Source organism: Callorhinus ursinus, unplaced genomic scaffold (assembly GCF_003265705.2).
Source record: "Callorhinus ursinus isolate GAN/ISIS: 27379988/994484 unplaced genomic scaffold, GSC_fseal_2.0 scaffold49, whole genome shotgun sequence".
Lineage (NCBI taxonomy): Eukaryota > Metazoa > Chordata > Mammalia > Carnivora > Otariidae > Callorhinus > Callorhinus ursinus.
Window position 1 is genome coordinate 2,935,628 of NW_027397111.1, and position 26,369 is coordinate 2,961,996.

The following is a 26,369-nucleotide window of genomic DNA, read 5'->3' on the forward strand; positions in this document are numbered from 1 at the left end:
CATATAGCCTTCCTAGATCTACAGAAGAACTAAACTCTCCAGGAAGTCTCTACAGTACCTACCCCACTGCCTTTATGGAAAAAAATTAATCTTATCATTGTCCTGGCAAGCCTGAGTAGGAGAAATGACACTCAGATGGACAGTGCTTGACCCAGGGCCCTACAGAGACAAGGACAAGATATTTGTTAGCTCTATCCATCATTTACATGCAGCAGCTGCTACAGGAATATCCAGAAAAGTTTCAAAAACAGCGCAGAAATATCTAAGAATCCAAATAATTAAAGAGCCTTCTCCCTTGTGACATTCTTGAGAATGAAGAGATAATTTTGTACACTGGATTCAGCTAATAAGATAGCTCATAGAAAACCAAGTCAAGCAAGGGCTATCATAGTAAAGAAAGTATGGTTTGTTTTAAATCCCCAACAATAATCAGTTCTTGCTTAAGAGGTGTGTTCTCAGTCACAGCCCAAGGATGAATCTCTTGAGAACCAAGTGAAGCAGGAGAGCAGAGCAAGTTATTCTGCTTACTTTTGGAGGAATTTTCTAAAGAAATGATCCAAAGATAGAATGAGCTATCCCAGGAGATAGTGACCTCATAATTTAGAGGTATACTAGAAGATGACTTGGGGGAATTCTGCTTACTTTTGGAGGAATTTTCTAAAGGAATGATCCAAAGATAGAATGAGCTATCCCAGGAGATAGTGACCTCATAATTTAGAGGTATACTAGAAGATGACTTGGGGGAATATAGAGAAGATTCAAGTATGTGAGTTGGTCCACATGGCCTTACTGGTTTTATCCTATCATGAGAATCTTAAAGGCAGAAATAATAATGATAAAACAGTAACTATAGGGTAGAAAGCATTGAGAACTCAGAGAAAGAGGCTGATTGTAAAAAGCACTCAATAATGAAAAAGAACAGAAGGACTTAATTTTGTTTGAAGTAGAAGCAGCTTTTGCCATTGTACCTAATCTGATCAGGGCTTGGAAACCAGGGGAAACAATTCTGACAGTGTGTCCTTTCTGGGAACTGTGGCTTCCAAATTGAACTCAGGTCTGCACATCTAACCAAACCACTGAATAGGCTTTCCCGAAATTGGGATTAAGTAGAATTTTCATGGTTTGGATGGATATTAGTTATCCATAGCTGTGTAGCAAATTACCTAAAAACTTAGCAGCTCAGAAATACAAATATTATCTCACACAAATTCTGAGGGTATGCTACCTGGGAGAGGCTCAGCTGGTAGTTTTGGCTCAGGATCTTGCCTGAGGTTGCAGTCCAGCTCTCAGCTGGCTCTATAGAGTCAGATCGAGGCTCAAATGGGGCTGCAGAAACCACCTCGAAGCTCTCTCATTTGGTCGTTGACAGGCCTCCATCTCTACTGCCTCCTGGCTAGAGACCTCTTTTCCTTGACACGTGGACCCCTCCATATAGCCTGCTTGAGTGGCCGCATTTCATGGCATCTGGCTTCTCACAGAAGAAGAGATTCAAGAGGGAGAGAAGTGTGAGCAGGTGAGTGAAACAGTGCCCCAAAAGGGAGCAGGATTTGTATCTAGAATACATTAAGATCTCTTACAACTCAAGAAGATAATGTGCTCAATTAAAAATGGGCAAAGTAGTGGAACTGGAACTTCACAAAAGAAGGTAAACCAATGACTAATAAGGACCTGAGAAGATCCTCAATTACCACCAATCATTAGGGGAATAAAAATTAAAATCTGTAATGAGGTACTGCTACAGTATTATAAGAATGGCTAAAATTGAAAATATCAAGCCTTGTCAAGGATGTGGGGAGCCGGGCAAATGAGCATAAATTTCTGCTGGGAGAGTATAAAATGGCATAGCCATTTGTAAACCGGCACAGTCAATTTAGTTAAAACAGGCATTCACCGTGTGATTTCTAGCTACTTATCCAAGAGAAATGGCTTCAACCTGTCATAGAAACACTTGTACACGAATGTTCATAAGAGTGTCATACATAACAACCCAAACTGGAAATAATACATATGTCCACACAACAAATTTTGGTATATAACGGAATGATACTTAACACTTTTTCCCCAGTGCCTTGTAATCAATGTCCAACCAATATACCCAATTAACCCCGCCAAATAGTTACATCTGATATATGCAACAATGTAAATAAATGTCCCAAACATTATGCTGAGTGAAAGAAGATAGATGCAAGAGAGTACATACATACCATCTGTTTATGGAAAAATGAATCCACAATGATAGAAATCACATCAGTGATTGTGTATGGCAGAGGTTTAGGGAATACTGACTTGAAAATGAAATGAGGAACATTCTGGGATGATGAATATATCATATCTTTTTGTTACACAGATAATTATTACATAGATTATGTGGCATACTCTTGGTAAAACTCACTGAAATATAGTTCAAAGTATATAATTTTATCTTTATACTTCATTGAAGTTGTTTATAAAGGTAAGAAAAAATAAAAATATGTAAACCTAAAAGGTTTAGCATGCAAGGGAAGGGATAGTTCAGAAACAAAATAGTATTGGGAAACTTTATTGCCTTCTCTTAGTCTTTGCAAGATCAACGACAAGGCAAAAATAATATATATGAATAATTAGCCATTTTATTTTTTACCTATAGATTATAGGTAGTTAGAGACTGTTTTCTTATATCCTTGAAATATTTATGGGAAAGAATCGTATAATAAGCCCTGTAGAAAATCTCAATTTTCCCAGGTAAAAAAATTACATATATCAAATCTCAATACAAAAACCTGGAACTGAATAACTAAAGTATAATTTTATAAGCTTTTTAAACCTAAAAGTGCTCTTCTTAGTAACTTTTAAGTCACAGTGGAAATCAAAACAAAAATTACAGACTATTTAAAGAGTGAGATCTTTACATCTCATTACATGGCACATCATTAAAGATAAACTTAGAGATAAGAATCAGAGTCTTATAAAGTTTCATAGTTTATTTATAACTCAACAAGTATTTTTTGAGGGCCTATCATGTTCTAGGAATTTTTCTAGATTCCTGGGATATAGCCAAAGTTACATGTAATTTCCTTCATAGAGTTACATTGCTAATGGAAGGGCATAGACAAAAAAGGAAAACAAGTACATAATATTGCAGATAGTGTTAAGTTTTTTGGGTAAAATAAAGGTGAATAAAGATAGATGGAGATTGTTCAGAGAGGGATTTCATTTTGTATGCGGTACTGAGGGAAGCCTTCTCTGAGAAGGTGATGTTTTGCCAGAAATCTGAAGAAAAGGAGGGAGTCAGTCATGCAAACACTGGGGGCATAGAATAGTAGGCAGAGAAAACAGTTAGTTCAAAGGCCCTCAGGAAGCTGGGAGTGGAGTAAGCAGTGGGTTAGTCAGCAGGAAGGGAGATCAGAGAAATGATACGGGGTCAGATCATGCAGTACCTCTTAAGCTACCATAGAACTGACTTTTACTCTGAGTGAGATGGGGATATACGTAACAATATAAGTAAATGTAATAATGTATAATGTAATGTAAATGTAATGCAGAAAGTTTTGTGCAGAGGATAGACACAATCTGACTTATATTTTAAAAGGATCACTCCAGAATTGTCTACATAAAAGAGTAGAAACAGGGAGATCAGTTGGGAGGTTGTTGTTATAGTTCATGTAAACATGACGGAGACTTGAATCAGGAAGAGTCAGTGGGGGTGGGAAGAAGTGGTTAAATACAAGTAATCAGGATAAAGAAAATACATACAATTTAATTTAATAATTTAACTCAGAAATCTAGGAAGAAATCTAAGAAAGGGAACTTTTCAACAGTTATCTGGGAGAAGGAATTAAGTGGTCAGCAAAGAAATTAGTGAATTAAAAAGAAAAAAGCAGAATTGAAAAATATTAAAGCTCTTTCTTGAAAAGTTCAATTAAATAGAAATTTCTGGTAAAGTAAGTGAGGGAAAGAAATAGGGAAAAATACAGACATACCACATCTAGAATGAAAAGAAACATAATGTCAAATATGAAGATTTTAAGTTATAATAAAAAAGTACAATTTGCTAATGCATGCAAAAAAATTTAAAATAGCAAATTTCACAGAAATATATGTAAATCAAGAATAGATAGAATAACAGTAGAGTAAAATAACCATAGCAGAAATTGAAAACCTTAAGAACTCTGTGAGAAAAGGTAAAACTTAAAGGAACTCTGTAAAGAAGTTACAGGTGAATTATATAAAACTTAAAGCTCAGATAGTTTTCATTGCTTTTTATATTGACCTGAAGCATATTAAAATTTCAAAAGTTTCCTAAGTCATTTGATGACATTAGCATAGTCCCAATATTAAACTTAACAATGGTAGTACAAAATCCCTAATAAATCACAAGCACACTGAATTTGGAAGTATATTTTAATACATATCTTCTGACCTAGTAGAGTTTATCAAGAAGCGGTATAGTGATTTAAGATACCAGACTCTGGAGCCTGATAGCCTAGGAAGAGTTTTACATCTTGATACGGATCTAATAGCTGTATGGCTTTGGTTAACCTGTTTAATGTCTCGGTATCTCAGTTTCTTCATCCATAAAATGGAAGTATGATACTATCTATGCAGTCATTAAAAGATTAAGAGTTTATTCTGTGAAGCATTTACTATGGCCTAGCATGTAGTAAGCACTCAAAAATATTAATTTTGATTATGAGTTTCTATGCCTGGAAATGTATTATCATAATAGCAAGTCAGAGGAGAAAAGCCCTAAGATTATTGTTAGTACCAAAAGACATTTTGATGAAATTTAATACTCATTTATGATTTTTAAAAACTCTCTTAATACACAATAAGAAGAAAGATACTTTCTTAGGATGATAAAGAAGCTCCATTTGAAATCAGTAACCTTCCATCAGGGAAATAAAAATCAAAACCTCAATGAGATACCACCTCACACCAGTCAGAATGGCTAAAATTAACAAGTCAGGAAGCAACAGATGTTGGTGAGGATGCAGAGAAAGGGAAACCCTCCTACACTGTTGGTGAGAATGCAAGGTGGTGCAGCCACTCTGGAAAACAGTATGGAGGTTCTGCAAAAAGTTTAAAATAGAGCTACCCTACAACCCAGCAATTGCACTACTGAGTATTTACCCCAAAGATACAAATGTAGTGATCTGAAGGGGCACGTGCACCCCAATGTTTATAGCAGCAATGTCCACAATAGCCAAACTACGGAAAGAGCCAAGAGAGCCAAGATATCCATCGACAGATGAATGGATAAAGAAGAGGTGGTGTGTGTGTGTGTGTGTGTGTGTGTGTGTGTGTATAAATGAAACAAGGTGACACTGGACAGGGAGACAAATCATAAGAGACTCTTAATCTCAGAAACAAATGAAGGTTGCTGCAGTAGGGGGGGGTGGGAGGGATGGGGTGGCTGGGTGATGGACATTGGGGAGGGCATGTGCTATGGTGAGCACTGTAAATTGTGTAAGACTGATGAATCACAGACCTGTACCCCTGAAACAAATAATACATTATGTTAATAAAAAATAATAATTAAAAAATAAAATAAAATGAAATCAATAGCCTTCATCATCAAGGATAACTGTAATCATTTTTGCCTCAACATTGTCAAGAAGTTCTACATGATACAAAAAGAACAAAAATATGAACAAAGATTTATAATTATTTACAGATGATACAATTGTCTACCTGGAAAACCCAATGCCAACCAAAATCCAAACAGGATTTTTTAAAAATTGACAATTATTTTAACTTTCTTCTAGAAGAATAAATGTGTAAAAATTGCCAAGAGCATTTTGAAAAAGACAAGCTGAAGTACCTTTGTCCTACTAGTAATGAAACCATATTACTAGTACATAGACAATTATCAATGGAGGAGAAAAGAATGACCAGAAGGAGATTAGTATAGAAGGATAGTGTTACAAATCAATGTGAGACATTTATTTCATAAATGGTTATGGGAAAAGTAGACATAATCTTATTATTAATCAACTCTATCACACCTTTGTGGTTCTAAACACTATGTTGCTCAAACCTATCATATTGTCAGGGGGTTTTTGCAGACCCCATGTTGAACCATGCATTTGGAGGTGATTCCAAAAGCTAATGGCTTATTAAGTGGGGTACATTAATTTCAAAACAGGAATTCTTGATACACATAATTCACCTGCAGGTCTGTTGGTTTTGTTTCACATAATTTGAGGCCATGTTGTTGGGTGCATGTGTGTGTGTTATTAATATATCTTCTAGCCATTTGGCTCCTTTTCCCACCATAGACACCTTTCCATTTCCAATAAGTTTTATTTTGCCTTGAATTTTATTTGATCCTAGGTTATGAACTTATTTCAACTTATTTTTGTTTATATTTGTCATATATCTTTTACTACCCATTTATTAATCAATTCTGAGTCCTTTGTTCTAAATGTTTCTTCTGTGGAAAAAACGTATTCTTTAAAAAGATGCAACCTAATAGTCTTGGCTCTTAATTGGTGACTTTAATATACCACTATTCTAAAGCTATATGAGTATTTATTATTGCCATCTTTTCTTAATTGTGCATTCACTATATATTTTGGCGTCTTTTTCATGCTTTCCATTGAACAGAACAGATCCTCTTTGTGTATTTAAAACTTATACATTTAAAAATCGATGACAGTTGCCTTAATATAAAAGACCCATACTTATGAAATTTCTTCCTACTAAACACAAATATGACCATTCTTATATACCAGCTACCCGGCTTACACAATAAAACAAAACTTTCGTGGGTGCTGACTAAATACCCCTCTTACTGACATTTCATCCCCACCCTGTAAAGTTACTTTTTTTAGAATGTGATGTTTATTCTCCCTGTGAATGACTGTATATATCCTTAGGTTTTGTATAGTAATGATATACATGTTTTAAATTCAATAGAAATAGTATCATCTGGTATGTAACCTTTGAAACTTGCTTTATTTTGTACTCTATATTATATGTGAGATTGATCCAGGTTGGTACATATATCTGTATTCACTGTTCTATAGTGTGTTGTATACATCCATTATATGAGTAAACCACTTCATTATCTGTACTCACTGGTACAGATTATCCAGTTTCAGCAGAGGGAGATTGGAACCAAAACAAAATGAACATTCTTTAAGTTGATTTTAAGGAGACAAAATGCAAATGAACTCATAAAAAGAAATGAGTAAAATTGCTAATTTGGACATTGAGCAAATTGACATAAAGCCCAAAATCTCAATAAGAGGAAAAACAAGCTGTGGTACCAGCAATAATTTCACCAGCTAATGACCCCTGTATTAGTCTGCTCCGGCAATCATTACATAATAGCACAGGCTGGATGGCTTAACAACAGAAAGGTACTGCTGTCAGTCCTGGATGCTGGAATTGCAACATCAAAGTCCCATCAGCGTTGCTGTGTGGTGAAGTCTCACTTTCAATCTTACACATGGCCGTCTACTCACTGTGTCTCCACCAGGCCCCTTCTCTGTGTGTGCATGGAGAGGGAAAGAGACACATCTCTGATATCTTTCTCTGTTTTTATAAGGGCAACAGTCCTACCAGATCAGGACCCTATCCTTAGTATCGCACTTAATTTGTTTTTATTATAATGTTAATCACCATACATTACATCAAGGACCTCACTTAATCTTAACTGCTCCCTAAGGCCCTATCTCCAAACACAGTCACATTGGGGGTTAGAGCGTCAACATATGGTTTGTGGGGATACACAGTCACTTTATAACACTTCCAAATCATATATACCAGTTAGCTTTTGCCACAGATATATAAACAACCTCGAATTCCTTGTGGCTTTCAAAAGCAAGTACTTGTTTTTCTTCGTCATGGGCATGTAGTAGGGATGAGGATGGTCTCAGCTGGTGTTGGCTGCATGTGGATCTAGACTGCAGGTCAGATGTAGGACCACAGGCCTCATTTTGGACTCCAGACTGAAAGGGTAAAGGATACCTAAGCATGTACTTTTCAAGGTGATGGCAGTATCACAAGAGCACAAAACCCAAACACATAAACACATTTCAAGCCTCAGTTTTCCATGTCTACCAACATCGCATCAGCCTAATCAAGCTACTTGGCTAAGCCCAACATCAAGGGGCAGGATGTCCATTTCACCTACCATGTGGCCATGGCAAGACTAAGCATATATAATACTACCGTGCATAGTGAAGACTTGGGAGCAATAATTCAATCAGCCACAGCATATATTCTCAAGCTCTGAGTGTTTGCCATGAGTCTTAATGATACTAAAGGACATTCTTCTGCTACAATGGCCCAGTGGTTTTGAGTTGTCAGGACTGATGCTGCGGCCCAGCAGAAGTCTTCTGTCTGTCCATGTTGTGCTTTGATTCCTTATCCACTCCTTACATAGCTTCTTAAGGTTCTGAGCCAGTGCACCATATGTCGTGGTTTGAAGGTTCATTAGTCACTCTCACTCTGTGAGTCTGAGTCAATGGAGAAGTATCCAGAGTTCTGGTGGGAATTCAATGCAGTATTAGCTTAGGTATTGGTGAAGTTGCTTTGGATCCCAGACTAAAATGGTTTCTCAGCTATTTCCCCTTCTGATTTGAACTTACTTGCTTAGTCTCAGGTATCACTCCTAGAGAGCACCCTGCCTGTCCGCCTTGTTTACAGCGTGGGAGGAAGAAAAGCTGGTCAGATGAATCTGGAGGAGGAGAATTGTAGGGCGAGAAGGGTGCTCAAACCAAAGAGCAGGCCTTGTGGAGGTCTTGAGGCAGGAGGTAGAGTCACTGGTGGCCATTGCAGAAGCATCCAGGCTTTTGAAGGGTTCATGGTCCAGGTGTCTGAATTGCTGAAGATGAAGGACCCTGGACAGTTTGTCCTGAAGAAAATCAAGCCGAGAGGGGACTTGAGAGTTGACCATGAACATAAAGAGAGAAGACATAATTCCATTCATTCTCTCATTCATTCAATAAATAAATATTTGAGTGCTACCTTGTGCCAGGCATCCTGTTCTGTGTATTGAGAATTAAGCAATTAACAAAATAGTCCTATCGCTGTTCATGTGGGACTTACAATATTTATGGAATGGGGTACAAACACCACACTAATTAAATAAAAAATATATAATGTACTTGAATAGAAGGTAGTAAGTGGTAAAGAGAAAAAAATAAGGCAGACAAGAGGGTTAGGGTGTGTTGGCAAGGTGAGGTACAATTTCAGAAAGAATGGCCAGGATAGATGATATTTGAGTAAAGATCTGGAGGAAATTGGGGTATGGGGTGGGGGTTATTTTGCAACAGGTACAGCGAGGGGAAACACTTGAGGGGGTTGGTGCCTGGGGGTGGGTGTTGAAGCCTAGCAAGAAGGCCAGTGTGTGATAGGGAAGTCCAAGATGAGGCCAGGTAGGTCATGGGGTTGGTGGGGAGGGGAGGGGAAGGAAGATCAGTGTGGACCTTGGAAGCTGCTGCAATGCCCCAGGTGTTTACTCCATGGAATGGGGAGTCAATGGAGTACTTTGTGCATAAAGGAGACATCTGGGTGATTTCCAGCAACAGTGGGTGACAGTGTGGAGTATAGAGTGAATGGGAATGAAGGTCATAATTCTAGGGGCTCCTGAAGAAATAACTAGAGTCAGTGCGTAGAAGGGGTGACTTTTCCAACTACAAGACCTCATTTGGAGGTGGTCTGAGCATCCACCAGTGAAACTGGCTGCCTAGTCTCCCTGGGCGCCAGTCAGCAGTATGTCACTGACAGTCCCAGCAGGAGCCAGGGATGCTGACGCTGGGAAATTCCTACAGCAGGTAAGGCGTTCAACTCGGACATCCCAGACTCCTTCCAATACTGAGCATCTCTGATGCCACAGTATATATCACCCTAATCTCCCCCAGTTAGAGTGCAGGGCTTCTGTCCCTTCTGTTCATCGCTGTATTCCTGGGGCCTGGAATAGTGTCCGGCAAATAGCAGCCACTCAATGAGTACTTGTTAAAGTAGGAATATCTCTGTTAAACATGTTGCAGGCTTTTGAGCATCAGCATACTTTTCTTCTCAGCAACCCAGAGAATAAGAAAAGGTGAACTGGATGACACCTACTGACCTTTCCAGGCCTGCTGGTCTGTGACGGCATCTCAGACTCTGAGCCATTGTTTCTAAAGGGCTTGCAGGCTCTGGGGTGTATGAGGGCTGCTGATGGGGTGGAAAGGCAGGGCTGGGTAACGGCAAACCTGAGTCAGGGGGAAGTGCACAGATAACCTCTGTTATCTGTGGGGACCAGGAACTCTGACAATAAAAGGGAATTGTCTTTGAGATGTATAGAGTAGAGTTCTCATCCCGCTAAGGGATGCTGAGGACCCATCCCATCCCAGGCATGTTGCATTTGCTTCATGGGTCAGCCTGCTTAACAAAGCCCTCACAGGTCTCTAGGCTTTCCTGGGAGAAACACCATACATAGCAGTAAGCACTCCTCTTAAGTGTATCAAAAACCCTTTCTTATCTTGACGAAGTTCACCAGTGACAACATTTCTTCAAAGAGTTCCGTGCAGGCATAGTATCTATTATGTGCCCCCAGACACCCATCAGGTAGCTACTCCTCGTCCCCCTGAGCTTTCGCAGGATTGCCAACATCAACAGGTTGGCTGACAGGGCCCATCTTTGCTACCAGAGAAGCCAGTGAGACATGCTGTTATATTTATTGAACAATCAAATACAAAAAGATGCACACTAGGTAATTGCAATGATTTTATTCTATATTTATTTAGCTTTAGTTTATTTCAGACAAGAGTGTTTTTAATATTAAGCATGCAGATGTATGTGTTCCATGCTCCTTATCCTATGAGTTGCATTCATTATAAATTAAAAGAAGTAGAGTTTGCTTCATGGTGACCTAGAAAAAAAAAATAACAGCCAGAATTTAGTAACTTATTAATTGTGAAAATATTGACATCTATTATCTCATTCAGTCTTTATATTAATACTAGCAAGTAGATACTATTGTTGCCCTCGATTCACAGATGGGGAAATGGGCTCAGAAAATGTGTCTGGCCTGTGGTCATACAGCTAGGAGAAGGCAAACTCAGTTCGTGATCCCAGGAGTAGGCTCTGAATTCAGATGAACATGACATAGTGTTTACACCCAAAGCAGGTCATTACCTTTCAAACCCAAAAGATAGAATAATCAGTTATAAGTGTGGGGGACAGTCATTTAAATAAACAGATCTATCTTTTCTGGCAGATGATCTAGGTGTCACAGGGAGATACCGGACAATGGAGGAGAATGAACCTAAATTCTAGGAGTTTCAGCTACTGGGACTCCCTGTTCTCCCTGCAGACACTGGAGTGGGCACATTGCCCCGTGGATTTTTTTCTACTATGTGGACTCTCAGAGGGTTAAAGTGTGGACTGCACCCCTGCAATACCCAGTATTCCATCCTCCCATCTGACACTAGAAGGGCAGTCACCTTCTTCCTGGAGTCCTTTCACTGCTTAAGCCCTAAGCTCCCTGTGGCGGCGATTGTAGACTTTGAAGCCCATGCTGGTAGGCAGCAGGTTGGTGTTTGCCACACTTCCAGCTCTGCTCAGCAAGCCTCCCAGCCAGTGGGCCACACAGGTGGCAGAGCTGCAGGATCTCTTCTGGACAGTGACTCTAATTAGCAAGATGGAGAAAGAGATTATCAGTGGTTCACACTTACCAGTCCTAACTCCTCCAGTGCTGGGAAGTCCCTTCAGTACTACCAGCCCAATTTCCTGAGTGGGAGATTTCATACCTTTCCCAACTGCTTTCAGAAAGGATCTTTTTCCATGTGCTCTAACCATAGACTCTGTGTGACCTCTGTTGTCAGTGGAGCCTGAGAATAGCTGGGCCCCAGGTCCAGGTGAACAATGGCAGTGTGCTGGCCTCCTGTCCAGCTGTGTTCTCTCTTACCTCCTGGGAGATGCCTTCCTGGGCATGACAGGAGGGAGGGGCTGCCCTGAGCTGAGCCGGGTGGGGAGCCTCACCTGGAGCCCTCAGTCTCCTGCTCCTGCTGCAGCTCAAGGGCCTTCATTTGCACATAGTCCTTCAGCACTGCAGCCAGTAGGAGTCGCAATTCCTCCTCATTGCGCACAGGGTCTGGACGACTCTCCAAAGCTGACCTGGGGAGGGAAAGAAAACCCAATGCAAGCTCTGAGTCCCTGCCTGCCTCTCCCCAGAATAAGCAGCCAGGCTTCCTGGTAAAAACAACAAAAGCATTCTGTGAGACTCAATGAGTTGTATGAAATTTATAATAAAGAATATTGTATATCACTTATTTTTCAATTATGTGCTACACATCTTTATATCAGAAAAATATACACTCCCCCGTTACCCCTCACCAGTTGGTAAACTTTCAGCACACCACAATTCTGAGAAAGGAATTGTCTGATCCCAGGAGCAGTGGGAGGGGAGTGTACTCCTGGCAGGGCTGTCTTACCTGAATGGTGCTGCCTGGAGGACGCCCACCTGGTACAGAGCCAGGACGCTGAGAACCAGGAAAGGAGAGAACTTCCAGAAGCCCATGATGCTTCTCTGCAAGGGAAGAAAGATGTCACCTTCTGCACCAGTTTGAACTTCTATGAGCCCAAGCACCTGGGCTCTAGTCCTGCTCCTAACTATAACTCCCTGGCATGGTGGCTTCAGGCTGGTCATGTCATTTCCTCTACGATTGTTTCGTCACCAGGGAAGCGGACTGCTGAGAGATCCAGTGAGTCTGTAGCATGCATAGTTTAGCAAAGACAGATGAGTAAGAGCAAAGCTATCCTAGCAGGACAACTGAGTGAAGAAGATTCTGTCCATAGCCCCCTCTCCACCACCCTACACACTCTCACATTGGCCAGGTCTCCGCTGAAGACAATCTCTGAGCACCCTGTCACCAAAGCTGCTCTCATATCACAACCCAGAACTGTCCTCCCTGTGTAGGGCTTTTGCTTATACCTGGCGGGGCGTGGGGAGGTAGCTAAAAAGGGAATACCTCTACCGATGGAACCTTAGAGAAACTAAAGAAACAAATTCTACTGCTCACCTGCTCCGCACTCTGGCAAAGAACCTACAAGAACCAAGCTTAGTAGAGTCTTAAATTGGGGCTAGGACTTAAAGCAGAGGGGAAAAGCTCCCAGAACTCACTAATGGGGCTTGCTGTTCAAGGCTGCCTGCCTCTAGAGTTTTGACCTATTTGCCCCCCACTGAGGCTGGCCAAAGTTCTGAAATGATTTCCAGGGACCACTAGGCACAAACAGGATCCGTGAGCACCCTTGTGTCCCACTGTGTGCGCGGTGTCCATGGAGCTCCAGGGTCCTGAGCGCAAGTGCAGCAAGAACAGCGAGACTGAAGCCTGTCTCAGTGCAGAGTGAAGGAGGGAGTCCCAGAACCGAGACTGTCCAGTATTACCTGAGTCAGGAGCCTGCGATGAATCGTAGAGTAACAGATTTTGTGATGAAGAGACCCAGACAGAAGGGCACAGAGACTCTAAGACACGCAGGGAGAGCAGCTACAAGAAAGACGAATGCAGAAGAGGGAGGGAAGAAGAAAGAGAGAGAGAGAATCACACAGCTAAGGAGGAATCTCAGGGCTCACCTGGCAGCAGGCAGCAGGTGGCTTTGAGCTCAGGCGGTGGCAGCTGCGGCAGCGTTGGTGTCAGGCGATGGCGCTGTGGAAGCGGCAGGGACACTTGAGCGGAGCGGTAGCTCTGCTGCCTCCCAGCACCAGCAGCTGCTCTTATTCCCGCCGCTCTCGGTCCGGGGTGGTCCAAGAACTCTGAGCAACCAATGAGAGGACAGATCTCGTACCCCATTGGATTGTGTCACCCATTTACGTCCAGAACCTAGAACATTCCGTGGGACCATCCCACTTGTATTTGCATTGAGGTCATTGATGGGAGTGCAGGGAGGGAGAGGGATGGTGGGGACCGGGGAGAAATACCCTTAATATGAGCAGGAAGTTGAGGGCAGTTTGACGTCATGGTAAATTTCACCTGTTCAGTTCCGCTGGGTTTTGAACGTGCGCACCTCTCCAACCCAGTGGTGCAGTCGTATAGGGCAAGATCCAGGAAGCAGGGCATCCTACTCCCCAAGTCTGACCCTAGATGCCCCGTCCAAGTGAGGCTTGGACGGTTAACAACATGCAGCAGCATTGATTCTGGACACAAGCAGGGTGTCTGATTCAGATAGCTGGAATCACAGAGGGGCAAAACTCATGGGAAGCAAGAGATGGGAGTGATAGCAAGAACTTTGTCAGTAGAACTCAATTCCAGGCAGTAAGGTCAAGGGCAATTAACTTCTCAGCACCTCAATGTACTCATCTTTGAAATGGGGACCATATTCCCAGCTTAAGAACATGTCATTAGTAGCCATGTGCCTGTCCCCCAGCGGGGGAGGGATTTATGAGAGCCCTCAGGCCCAAAGAGGGATTTTGTGAAATTACAATCTCAATTTTCCAGATTCCCACCTTGTGTGGCTTCTTGGATTCGTGCTGGGTGGTCTGTCACGTGGATTAGGAGGACCTGGAAGCCCTGCTGGTCCTGAGCCTGAAGGTGTTACGCACCGATGCTTCCCAAGCCTCCAAACGGCTAGCCTTTCCTCTTCCTATCCTGTTATCCATCACCTCTGGCTCCTCACCCTGCTGGAGCCATTTGCCCAGCTGCCCCTTGCATCTGGCTGCTGTTTGCCAAGTTGTCCCGGCGCATGCAATTCCAGCCCTGTGCCCACCTCCCCTGCACTTCAGTCCTCCACTAGAGAGCAGAGCATGCTCGAAGGTACTGAAGAGTCCCTGCGGATACTAAAGCTCACGCGCAAAGCTTTCCCACAAACTCATTTCTGTCTCCAAACATGTGTGCACTCCCCAGAGCACAGGCAGACGCAGGGGGTCTGACACCCGGGGCATCCACATGGGTTCACTGTGAATCGCAGCCCGAGCCTGCCTCCGAGTCTCTCTCTCACGGGTTCGCATGCACACTTGGCATGGTGATGATCTGCTGAAATCATACCTGCACTCACTCTCAATTGTAAGCGTATTCTCTCATGTACCACCTCCACTCTCTCCAGGACACACCAAATGGAGGGTTTTAGGACCCCTCCAACCCGATCTTTCCACTCCCAGCTCGCCTGGAGGTCCTAGGTCCTGACTTGCCGCCCTCAACACCGAGAGTGCTGAGAAAGAAGCTTCTCACTGTTCCCAGGATCTCTGAGTCTGAGCGCAGCGCGTGAGCCTCAGCTTCTAAATACTCTCTCCGGGCAGCTAGCGTGGCCGTGGTGGCAAGTGTGGCTGAAGCGGCAGCCGTGGTCCCCGTGGCAAGCGTGGTGTTGCGGGCACAGTGGGTGGGAGACTACTTCACGGGGCTGTGCAGCACAGGCAGAGACCCCAGTGAGGTGGTTCTCCCAGGCACAGCGGATATAATGCCCGGGTACGTCGTATGTGATCCGGGCAACGGTGCACCCCTCTCCTCAGTCCCCAGAAGCCTTTGCATTTCATAGCACACACCTGCCTTGTACCACATCTCCTTCCCTTCTAATTTGGTGGCCACTGTGTGGGGGACACCGACTTTCCAAAATGCCTCTGTGCAGCTTTCTTCCATCTTAACTCCTGGTGCTGCCACACCGTGAGGGAGGAAGTTCGGGACTGGGGATCGGTTGTGTAAAACTCTCTCCCCACGGCGGGCTGGCAGGGTGGCGGGTTCTTTCTCCTAGTGTGAACTACAAAACCATTCCCCCTGAGTCCATCCCGGATTTACTGAGTAGATTAAAGGAAGTTTAGACATTCACGCATGTGGGCTGCTTAGATTATGTCCAGCTATCCCTGGAACCTCTCTAAATTGAAGCTACACAGAACACAATCTAATATATAAGTTGCCAAGGAAAATACTGATTTTAAAATAGTCGTTTGAGTATTTTGCTCTTGATTTTATAATCTTCTTTTATAACTTGGTGTGAGGAGGTTCACGGTGTTGGACTCCATCCCCATCGGGACTCATGCACCACCTCCCTGCCAACCCCCCTCCCCGCGCCCCGTGCTGGTCTTCTGCCGCGTAGCTGCGACCACCACAACTGGGGAATGGCACCAATGTCTCCTGCCTGTTGTGGGTGCCTGAGCACACAGCTTCAGGGCTAGATGCAGAGCCCAGCACCAGTTGGTCCTACAAGATCATCTTCCACAAAGCCCTGTAACACTGCTGCCTGGAGGGCAAGGCAAACAAACCATAGAAGTTCATTCTCAAGGAAATTTAGAAGATCAATGTCCAACAACTTCCTGATCATCTTCCCGAGGAGCCCTTTCCAGCTCCTTACACGCTGTCTGGGGAACCCTACAGTCATGAGCGCCATGGTGGAAGGCATGTGTAAGTATAACTGGGGCTCCGCATGCCTCACCCAGATCCCTGACAAGACCATGTTCCTGAGTGTGGTGGATGCCTTCACCACAGGGGTACCTCTGGCAGACTAAGACCCCCACCACTCCCCAGAAGGACCATGGACTCCCTAATAGTCCTATTTGAGGTGGTCTGAGGGCTGCGCCCCAAACGTTCTGGCCATTGCCCACGGAGGACAAATTGAAGGACGGTCAGTTGGTATTCTTGGGTCCTGTCTGTCTCTAGCTTTGTTGGGGGGGGCTGGAGTCCCCACTTACTTTTTTCCTGTCCTCCTGCGGGAGGAGAACTGGGAGTTTCAGCGAGTCAGGGATCTTCTCAGTCCCCCTGACTATCCTCTCAACCTTCTTGAATAAAATAAAGAGAAAAAAATGAATCAAAACCATTTTCCACTGAGCTCATGCCTGATTATCAAATGAAACCAAGTTTAGATCTTTCTGTGTGCCGATCGCTCTGAAACCGGCAATCCTTGAAACTTCTCTGGGCTTCTCATGGAATCCCATGCACAAACAGCATGATCACGATCTGCCCTCATCATACCTGCAGCGACTGTCAATTTTAAATGCATACCCTAAAACGCAATTATGCAGCACCTGGACCCCTCCAACTGGAGGGTTTTAGGACCCCTCCACCTGATCTTTTCACTCCCAAGCTCCCCTGGAAAGTCTGAGGTCCTGACTTGTTGCCTTCAGCACATAGAGTGCCTAGAAAGAAGCTTCTCACTGTTGCCGGGCTCTCCGAGTCTGAGCGCGCAGTGCACAATCCTCAGCCTCTACACACTCTCCGCATGCGACTGCAAGTGCAGCCTTTGCTGATGTATTGGCAGCCCCCAGCTGCAAATCCCCCCGCCCATAGGGCGGGCTGTGAACGCGGTTGGCGAGGCTGCATCACGGGGCTGTGGGGGCAGGCAGAGACCCCAGGCAGGCAGAGACTAGCCCCGAGTGTGCCGTCAGTGACACGAACCATGGGGCACCCCTCTCCTCGGTCCCCAAAAGCTTCAGCACTTTAGGACACACCTGCCTTGTGCCGCATCTCTTCCCCTTGCCGGTTGGTGGCCTCTGCTTGGGGACACCCTGCTTCCAAGATGTCCTTATTCAGCGTTCCTCCTTTTTAACCCTTGGCGCAGCACCGCCACGAGGGAATAAAAGCTCCCAGCTGGAGAACTCTGTAGAGTGTCCGTATACTGGCAAGGCTGGAGGGGAATCAGCAATGGAAGACTTGGTTCGTAGGATGCAAATGCACTTAGGCACAGAGCAAAGGAAAGTGAGCTGAGCAAGGGACAGGGCTCAGGATGGTGGATCCCAGGCTCAGTGCATCCTAGAGACTACACACAGACCCAGTCTGGGACTTTGGGGCTCAGCAGTTTAGGCCCTGAGTTTGGCTATAGGCTTTCCACCTGGAGGCGCAGGGCCAAACTGGTGAAGGTGACACAGCAGAGACTGAGTGGCATGGAGGTTGGGCTCTGCCACTTGGGGTTCCTGTAGGTGACTGCTCTCAGGTGCCACATCCTTTCACAGAAATGATTTCCACTCCAAGACTCGAGGTTTCAAACTTAAGAACCCTGTGAAATCATTTGTAAATATATGTGTCCTTGGACTGCACTTTTCTGTTGAGAGAATGAACCGTACCTTTCACCAGTGCAGTGGTGACTGCAGAATGGGTAAGAAATGACTGCTCTAGTAGCCAATTTCGTGGCCACCTCACTTTGTAGGCTCAGGACTTTCCCTCTGGCTGCCATGTGCGCCTTAAGCCTTCAGAGCCAACATTCATTTCTCACTCTGAGATCTTTGGTGGCTACAAAACCCAGGCTGGTGATGTGTGACAGGAATCAGGGTGTGTACCCAGAGGGTGCTAGGGTGACTTCCAGCAATTTCAAGCTTTATTTTAAAGGCCAGTATCTCTACACTTAGATCAGTGGAACAGAGTAGAGAGCCCAGAGAGAAACCCATGAGTATATGGTTGATTAATCTATGACAAAGGAGGCAAGAATACTCAGTAGGAAAAAGATTGTCTCTTCAACAAATGGTGTTGGGTTAAAATGTGAGATCTGAAATCATAAAAATCCTAGAAGACAGCACGGGCAGTAATTTCTCTGACATTGGCCATAGAAACATTTTCTAGATATGAGTACTCAGGCAAGGGAAATAAAAGCAAAAATAAACTATTAGGACTATATCAAAAGAAAAATCTTCTGCACAATGAAGGAAACAATCCACAAAACTAAAAGACAACCTATTTAGTGGGAAAAGAGAATTGCAAATGATATATCCAATAAAGGGTTGGTATTGAAAATATATAAAGAACATGTACAACTCAATACCAAAAAGCAAAGGATCCAATTTAAAAATGGGCAGACATGAAAAGACATTTCTCCAAAGAAGACATACACATGGCCAACAGAAACGTGAAAAATGTGAAACCCAACATCATTAATCACCAGAGAAATATGAGTCAAAACCACATCGAGATATCACCTCACACCTGTCAGAATGGCTCAAATCAGAAACAACAAACAAATGTTCGCAAGATTTTGGAGAAAAAGGAACCCTCATGCACTATTGGTGGGAATGCAAATTGGTACACCCACTGTGGAAATCAGTATGGAGGTTCCTCAAAGTATTAGAAATACAATTGCCATATGATCCAGTAATTCCACTACTCGGTATTTACCCAAAGGATACGAAAACACTATTTTGAAAAGACAAATGCACCCCTGTTTATTGCAGCACTATTTATTGTAGCCAAATTTGGAGGCAACCCAAGTGTCCACTGATAGATGAATGGATAAAGAAGATGTGGTATATATGTAATGGAATATGACTCAGCCATAAAAAAGAATGAAATCTTCCCATTTACAACAACATGGATGGATCTAGAGGGCATAATGCTAAGTGAAAGGAGTCAGCCAAAGAAAAGTAAAGACCATAGGATTTCACTCATATGTGTAAACATCAAAGCAAACAAAGAAAAAAAGAGAGAAACAAAAAAAAATGGACTCTAAAATGAGAACAAACTGGTGATTGCCAGAGGGGAGGTGGGTAGGGGGATGGGTGAGTAGGTTCTTGTGATGAGTAATGAATGGAATTGTTGAATCACCATATATACCCATGAAACTAATACGTATTATGTAAATTATGTTAACTATGCTGGAATTTTAAAAATAATAAATTTTTTTAAATAAAATTAAATAGGGGCCCCTGGTGGCTCAGTCAGTTAAGTGTCTGACTCTTTTTTTTTTTTTTGAGATTAAAATATTTTATTTCCCTAGGGCGCCTGGGTGGCTCAGTTGGTTAGGCGACTGCCTTCGGCTCAGGTCATGATCCCGGAGTCCCGGGATCGAGTCCCACTTCGGGCTCCCGGCTCAGCGGGGAGCCTGCTTCTCCCTCTGACCTTCTCCCCTCTCATGCTGTTTCTCTCTCTCTCTCTCTCTCAAATAAATAAATAAAATCTTTAAAAAAAAATATTTTATTTCCCTAAAAAGAAACAACCTTAGATTGGAACAACAAATCCCCTCTTCCATTTCCCACCTGTTTAGTTTGACTTCCTCCCATTTAAAAGGAATTTGGGTCACAGAAGAACATTCTAAGGCACCATTTAAATATATGCTTCTTGGGGCGCCTGGGTGGCTCAGTCCAAAGGCATCTGCCTTCGGCTCAGGTCATGGTCCCAAGGTCCTGGGATCGAGTCCCACATCGGGCTCCCCGCTCAGCGGGAAGCCTGCTTCTCCCTCCTCCACTCCCCCTGCCTATGTTCCCTCCCTCGCTCTGTCTCTCTCTATGAGAAATGTTAAATTTCTGGACGATCCTTTTTCCATTGGCTAACCAGATCTGTACATTAGTGATGGGTTCCAGATTGTTTAGTCGAACAACAGACAAATTATTTTTATTCTCAACTTCAGTACTCTTTGCCTTAGGAACAATTTTTCGTGTGGCACTTCCTAGTCTGTGACCCTGTCCTGAGAAGGGCTGGAACACAGACTTCGTTGACATACATACTTCATTTTTTTTGTCTTCAACTTTAACATCCACCTCCTCTTTATCAAAAATTCCCTATAATTCCAAAGGTAATTCCCCTTTTTTGATGGAGTTCAGAAACTGCTGACTTGCACCATCAGAATAACTTCTGAAATCATCATTGACTGTGAATCCATTTTTCCATAATTTTATACTTACATCGACCTGTTTCTTCTGTTCAGTGGGAGACATGCATTTGGCACCAATCTTCTCAGCTTACTCAAAAAGGCTGTCAACAAAATATTCACAATTTCTTTGTTGATCATCACTAAGAGGTTGGTTGTCAGATCCTGTTTCACAAACCCATTCTTCTTTTATACTTTCGAGATTATCTACCTCTTTCATTCTTTTGTCTTACTCCGGGCGCAGCCGTGCTGCCACCTCCCGGCTTGGTCCTCAGTTCGCACCGCCGCTGTCGGGCTGGAGCTCCTCAGAGGAGGAGCACCGCCGCCCCCAGACCCGCTGAGGCTCGCGGGCCCCGCCGCTGGGACCCGGCCTGCCTCCCTGGGCCTCCGCCGCCGGGCGCCGAGCGCGCTAAGTGTCTTGACTCTTGACTTTGGCTCAGGTCATGATCTCAGGGTCATGAGATTGCGCCCCTCATTGGGCTCCTCACCAAGTGTGGAGCCTGCTTAAGATACTCTCCTCCCCCTGCTCCTCCCTGCTCACACACTCTCTCTAAAAAGTAATAAAATAAAATAAAAGTCATTTGACTATTTTTCCCTTGATTTTATGAACTTATTTCATAACATTATACCTAGAAATCAGGGTAAGTTGGAAACAATCTTTTTTGGAAACACAATTTCATGGCAAGCTGATAAACTCTACCTGTAACATGTATTTACATTCTTGTAAGTTAGATTCCTGCACTTTTTCATTTAAAGTTTTTTAAAAAGATGATTTATCAGGGTATGCCAGAGTCTTGTATCTGGTTGAAAATTCTTATGTGAGTTTTTATGCATTTAGAAAGATTACACCTAATGGGTTACTCTTTCAATTCTACACAATTGGAGTATGAATGAGACTCAGCAACACCACCAAAACCACAACAATAACAACTGCAGCAGAGTAGCAACAACACCACAAATTCATTCTCTTCAGCCTGGGGGGATTCTGAGCTGTCAAAGTACCTGGAGAATCTCAACTGAAAATTTATTGCACTGCATTCCACATGTAGCGAACATGGAAGTTGACACTCTGTCCTAACAATGAAAAGCTGAAAGGACTGGGGAAAAAGAACAACTCTTCTAGGATCTTTTTTTTTTTTTTAGATTTTATTTATTTATTTGACAGAGAGAGACACAGCGAGAGAGGGAGCACAAGCAGGGGGAGTGGGAGAGGGAGAAGCAGGCTTCCCATGGAGCAGGGAGCCCGATGTGGGGTTCGATCCCAGGACCCTGGGATCATGACCTGAGCCGAAGGCAGACGCTTAACCAACTGAGCCACCCAGGTGCCCCAACTCTTCTAGGATCTTTAAGAGAGGTGAACACAGGGCAAACCTTTACCCCCAAGATTGGAGAGACAGATGAATACAGCGAGTAATGTCCTACTAAAACAAACACTCAACAAGGGCAGACCTCAGTGCTTGGAGCCAGTGCTGGGGTAGGATAACCTGACTGTTAACTGGTGAGCTGCTGGAAGCTCAGTGTGGACAACTATGAGAGTTAAAAGATCCAGGGGGACACACTGGACCAGATAAACCTCATAGATATATATAGAACATTCCACCCTAAAACAACAGAATACTCATTCTCCTCGAGCGCACATGGAACTTTCTCCAGAATAGACCACATACTGGGTCACAAATCAGGTCTCAACCGATACCAAAAGACTGAAATTATTCCCTGCATATTCTCAGACCATAATGCTTCAAAACCGGAACTCAATCACAAGAAAATATTTGGAAGAAATTCAAAAACTTGGAAGCTAAAGACCACTCTACTTAAGAATGTTTGGGTCAACCAGGAAATGAAAAAAGAACTTATACAACTCATGGAAACCAATGAGAATGAAAACACATTGGTCCAAAACCTATGGGATACTGCAAAGGCGGCAAAGTATTTGTATTTGCCTAAGGGCAAAATACATAGCCATCCAAGCCTCACTCAAAAAAATAGAAAAATCCCGAATTCACCAACTAATTTTACATCTTAAAGAACTGGAGAAAAAGCAACAAATGATGCCTAAGCCATGCATTAGAAAAGAAATAATTAAGATTAGAGCAGAGATCAATGAATTAGAAACCAGAAATATAGTAGAGCAGATCAATGAAACTAGAAGCTGGTTCTTTGAAAGAATTAATAAGATCAATAAACCACTGGCCAGACTTACCCAAAAGAAAAGAGAAAGGACCCAAATTAATAAAATTATGAATGAAATGGAAGAGATCACAGCTAACACCAAGGAAATAGAAACAATTATTAGAAACTATTATCAACAACTGTATGCGAATAAATTAAGCAACCTGGAAGAAATGGATGCCTTCCTGGAAACCTATAAACTACCAAGACTGAAACAGGAAGAAATTGACAACCTGAATAGGCCAATAACCAGTAACAAGATTGAAGCAATGGTCAAAAACCTCCCAAAAACCAAGAGTCCAGGGCCTGATGGATTCCCTGGGGAATTCTACCCAACATTCAAAGAAGAAATAATACCTGTTCTCCTGAAGCTGTTTTAAAAAATAGAAACAGAGGGAAAGCTTCCAGACTCATTCTATGAGGCCATCATTACCTTGATGCCCAAACCAGGCAAAGACCCCATCAAAAAGGAGAATTTCAGACCGATATCCCTGATGAATATGGACTCCAAAATTCTCAACAAAATCCTAGCTAATAGGATCCAACGGTACATTAAAAGGATCATCTACCACAACCAAGTGGGATTTATCCCTGGGATGCAAGGGTGGTTCAACATTCACAAATCAATGTGATAGAACACATCAATAAGAGGAGAGAGAAGAACCATATGGTCCTCTCAATTGATGCAGAAAAAGCATTTGACAAAATACAGCATCCTTTCCTGAGTAAAACTCTTCAGAATATAGGGATAGAGGGAACATTCCTCAATTTCAAAAAATCCATCTATGAAAAACCCACAGCGAATATCATTCTCAATGGGGAAAAGCTGAGAGCCTTTCCCTTAAGATCAGGAACATGACAAGGATGCCCACTCTCACCACTATTGTTCAACATATGACTAGAAGTCCTAGCAATAGAAATCAAACAACAAAAAGAAATAAAAAGTATTCAAATTGGCAAAGAAGAAGTCAAACTCTCTTCACAGATGACATGATACTTTATGTGGAAAGCCCAAAAGACTCCACCCCCAAATTACTAGAACTCACACAGCAATTCAATAATGTGGCAGGATACAAAATCAATGCACAGAAATCAGTTGCTTTCTTATACACTAACAATGTAACTGTAGAAAGAGAAATTAGAGATCGATTCCACTTACAATAGCACCAAAAACCATAAGATACCTTGGAATAAACCTAACCAAAGAGATAAATGATCTATACTCTAGGAACTACAGAACACTCATGAAAGAAACTGAAGAAGACACAAAAAGATAGAAAAACATTCCATGCTCATGGATTGGAAAAATAAACATTGTTAAAATGTCTATGCTGCCCAGAACAATCTATACCTTCAACGCCATCCCAATCATGACTCCGTGGCATTTTTCAAAGTGCTGGAACAAACAATCCTAAAATTTGTATGAAATCAGAAAAGACCCCGAATCGCCAAGGAAATGTTGAAAAAGAAAAACAAAGCTGGGGGCATCACGTTGCCTGATTTCAAGCTATCTTACAAAGCAGTGATCACCAAGACAGCATGGTATTGGCACAAAAACAGACACATAGACCAATGGAACAGAATAGAGAGCCTAGATATGGACCCTCAACTCTATGGTCAAATAATCTTTGACAAAGCAGGAAAAAAGACAATCTCTTCAATAAATGGTGCTGGGTAAATTGGACAGCTATATACAGAAGAATGAAACTCGATCATTCTCTTATACCATATACAGAGATAAACTCAAAATGGATGAAAGATCTCAATGTGAGACAGGAATCCATCAAAATCCTAGAGGAGAACATAGGCAGTAACTTTTTTGACATTGGCCACAGCAACTTCTTTCAAGACACATCCCCAAAGGCAAGCAAAACAAAAGTGAAAATGAACTTTTGGGACTTAATCAAGATAAAAAGCTTCTGCACAGCAAAGGAAACAGTTAACAAAGAGGCAACCCACAGAATGGGAGATTTTTACAAATGACACTACAGAAAAGGGCTGATATCCAAGATCTATAAAGAACTTCTCAAACTCGGGGCGCCTGGGTGGCTCAGTCGGTTAAGTGACTGCCTTCGGCTCAGGTCATGATCCTGGAGTCCCGGGATCGAGTCCCACATCGGGCTCCCTGCTCAGCGAGGAGCCTGCTTCTCCCTCTAACCCTCCCCCCTCTCATGTACTCTCTCTCTCTCTCTCAAATAAATGAATCTTTAAAAAAATAAAAAGAACTTCTCAAACTCAACACCCAAAAAATACATAAGTCAAAAAATGGGCAGAAGGGGTGCCTCGGTGGCTCAGTCGTTAAGCATCTGCCTTCGGCTCAGGGCATGATCCCGGAGTCCTGGGATCAAGCCCTGCTTCGGTCTCCCTGCTCCACGGGAGGCCTGCTTCTCCCTCTCCCACTCCCCCTGCTTGTGTTCCCTCTCTCGCTGTCTCTCTCTGTCAAATAAATAAATAAAATCTTTATTAAAAAAAATGGGCAGAAGACATGAACAGACACTTCTCAAAAGAAGACATACAAATAGCTAATAGACACATGAAAAAATGTTCATCGGGAAATTCAAATCAAAACCACATTGAGATACCACATCACACCAGTTAGAATGGAAAAATTGACAAGGCAAGAAACAACAAATGTTGGAGAGGTTGTGGAGAAAGGGGAACCCTCTTACACTGTTAGTGGGGATGCAAGTTGGTACAGCCACTTTGGAAAACAGTGTGGAGGTTCCTCAAAAAATTAAAAATAGAGCTACCCTATGACCCAGCAATTGCACTACTGGGTATTTACCCCAAAGACACAGATGTAGTGAAAAGAAGGGCCATATGCACCCCAATGTTCATAGCAGCAATGTCCACAATAGCCAAACTGTGTAAAGAGCTGAGATGCCCTTCAATAGACGAATGGATAAAGAAGATGTGGTCCATATATACAATGGAATATTACTCAGCCATCAGAAAGAATGAATACCTGGAGCACTGGATGTTATACGCAAATAATGAATCATGGAACACTACATCAAAAACTAATGATGTAATGTATGGTGATTAATATAACATAATAAAAATAAATTAAAAAAAAGAAAGAATGAATACCTAACTTTTGCATCAACATGGATGGGACTGGAGGAGATTATGTTAAGTGAATAAGTCAAGCAGAGAAAGTCAATTATCATATGGTTTCACTTATTTGTGGAACATAAAGAATAGCATGGAGGACGTTAGGAGAAGGAAGGGAAAAATGAAGGGGGGTGAAATTGGAAGGGAAGACGAACCATGAGAGCCTATGGACTCTGAGAAACAAACTGAGGGTTTTTGGGGGGGGGGCGATGGGTTAGCCTGGTGATGGGTATTAAGGAGGGCATGTGCACTGGGTGTTATATGAAATGAATCATGGAACACTACATCAAAAACTAATGATGTACTGTATGGTGACTTACATAACATAACAAAAAAAATAAAAAATAGGGGCACCTGGGTGGCTCAGTCGTTAAGCGTCTGCCTTCGGCTCAGGTCATGATCCCAGGGTCCTGGGATCGAGCCCCACATCAGGCTCCCTGCTCGGCGGGAAGCCTGCTTCTCCCTCTCCCACTCCCCCTGCTTGTGTTCCCTCTCTCGCTGTGTCTCTCTCTGTCAAATAAATAAATAAAATCTTTAAAAAAATAAATTAAATAAATAGATAGATGATAGATAGATAGATAGATAGATAGATAGATAGATAGATAGATAGATAGATA

At 42.8% G+C, this 26,369-nt stretch overlaps 1 protein-coding gene and 1 pseudogene across 4 annotated transcripts in view; both read right to left on the reverse strand.

The window, feature by feature from the left end:
• Positions 1-10,700: 10,700 nt before the first annotated feature.
• The window catches only part of LOC112806159 (calcitonin receptor-stimulating peptide 1), a 25,423-nt gene continuing 9,754 nt past the window's right edge, over positions 10,701-26,369 (reverse strand). Inside the window, exons 3-8 of one of the 4 annotated variants that reach the window (XM_025848483.2) lie at positions 16,589-16,675; positions 13,547-13,619; positions 12,408-12,502; positions 11,956-12,090; positions 11,418-11,602; positions 10,701-10,843 (exon numbers count right to left, since the gene is read on the reverse strand). In XM_025848483.2, coding sequence (XP_025704268.2) covers positions 11,443-11,602; positions 11,956-12,090; positions 12,408-12,493 — 381 coding nt within the window. In that variant the 5' untranslated portion in view covers positions 12,494-12,502; positions 13,547-13,619; positions 16,589-16,675 and the 3' untranslated portion in view covers positions 10,701-10,843; positions 11,418-11,442. Of the gene's footprint in view, positions 10,844-11,417; positions 11,603-11,955; positions 12,091-12,407; positions 12,503-12,995; positions 13,018-13,546; positions 13,727-16,588; positions 16,676-26,369 lie in introns of those variants that run through there. The other 3 variants (XM_073883022.1, XM_073883023.1, XM_073883024.1) reach the window with 3 other exon arrangements.
• LOC112806158 (UBX domain-containing protein 2A pseudogene) lies at positions 12,985-20,733 on the reverse strand (annotated as a pseudogene).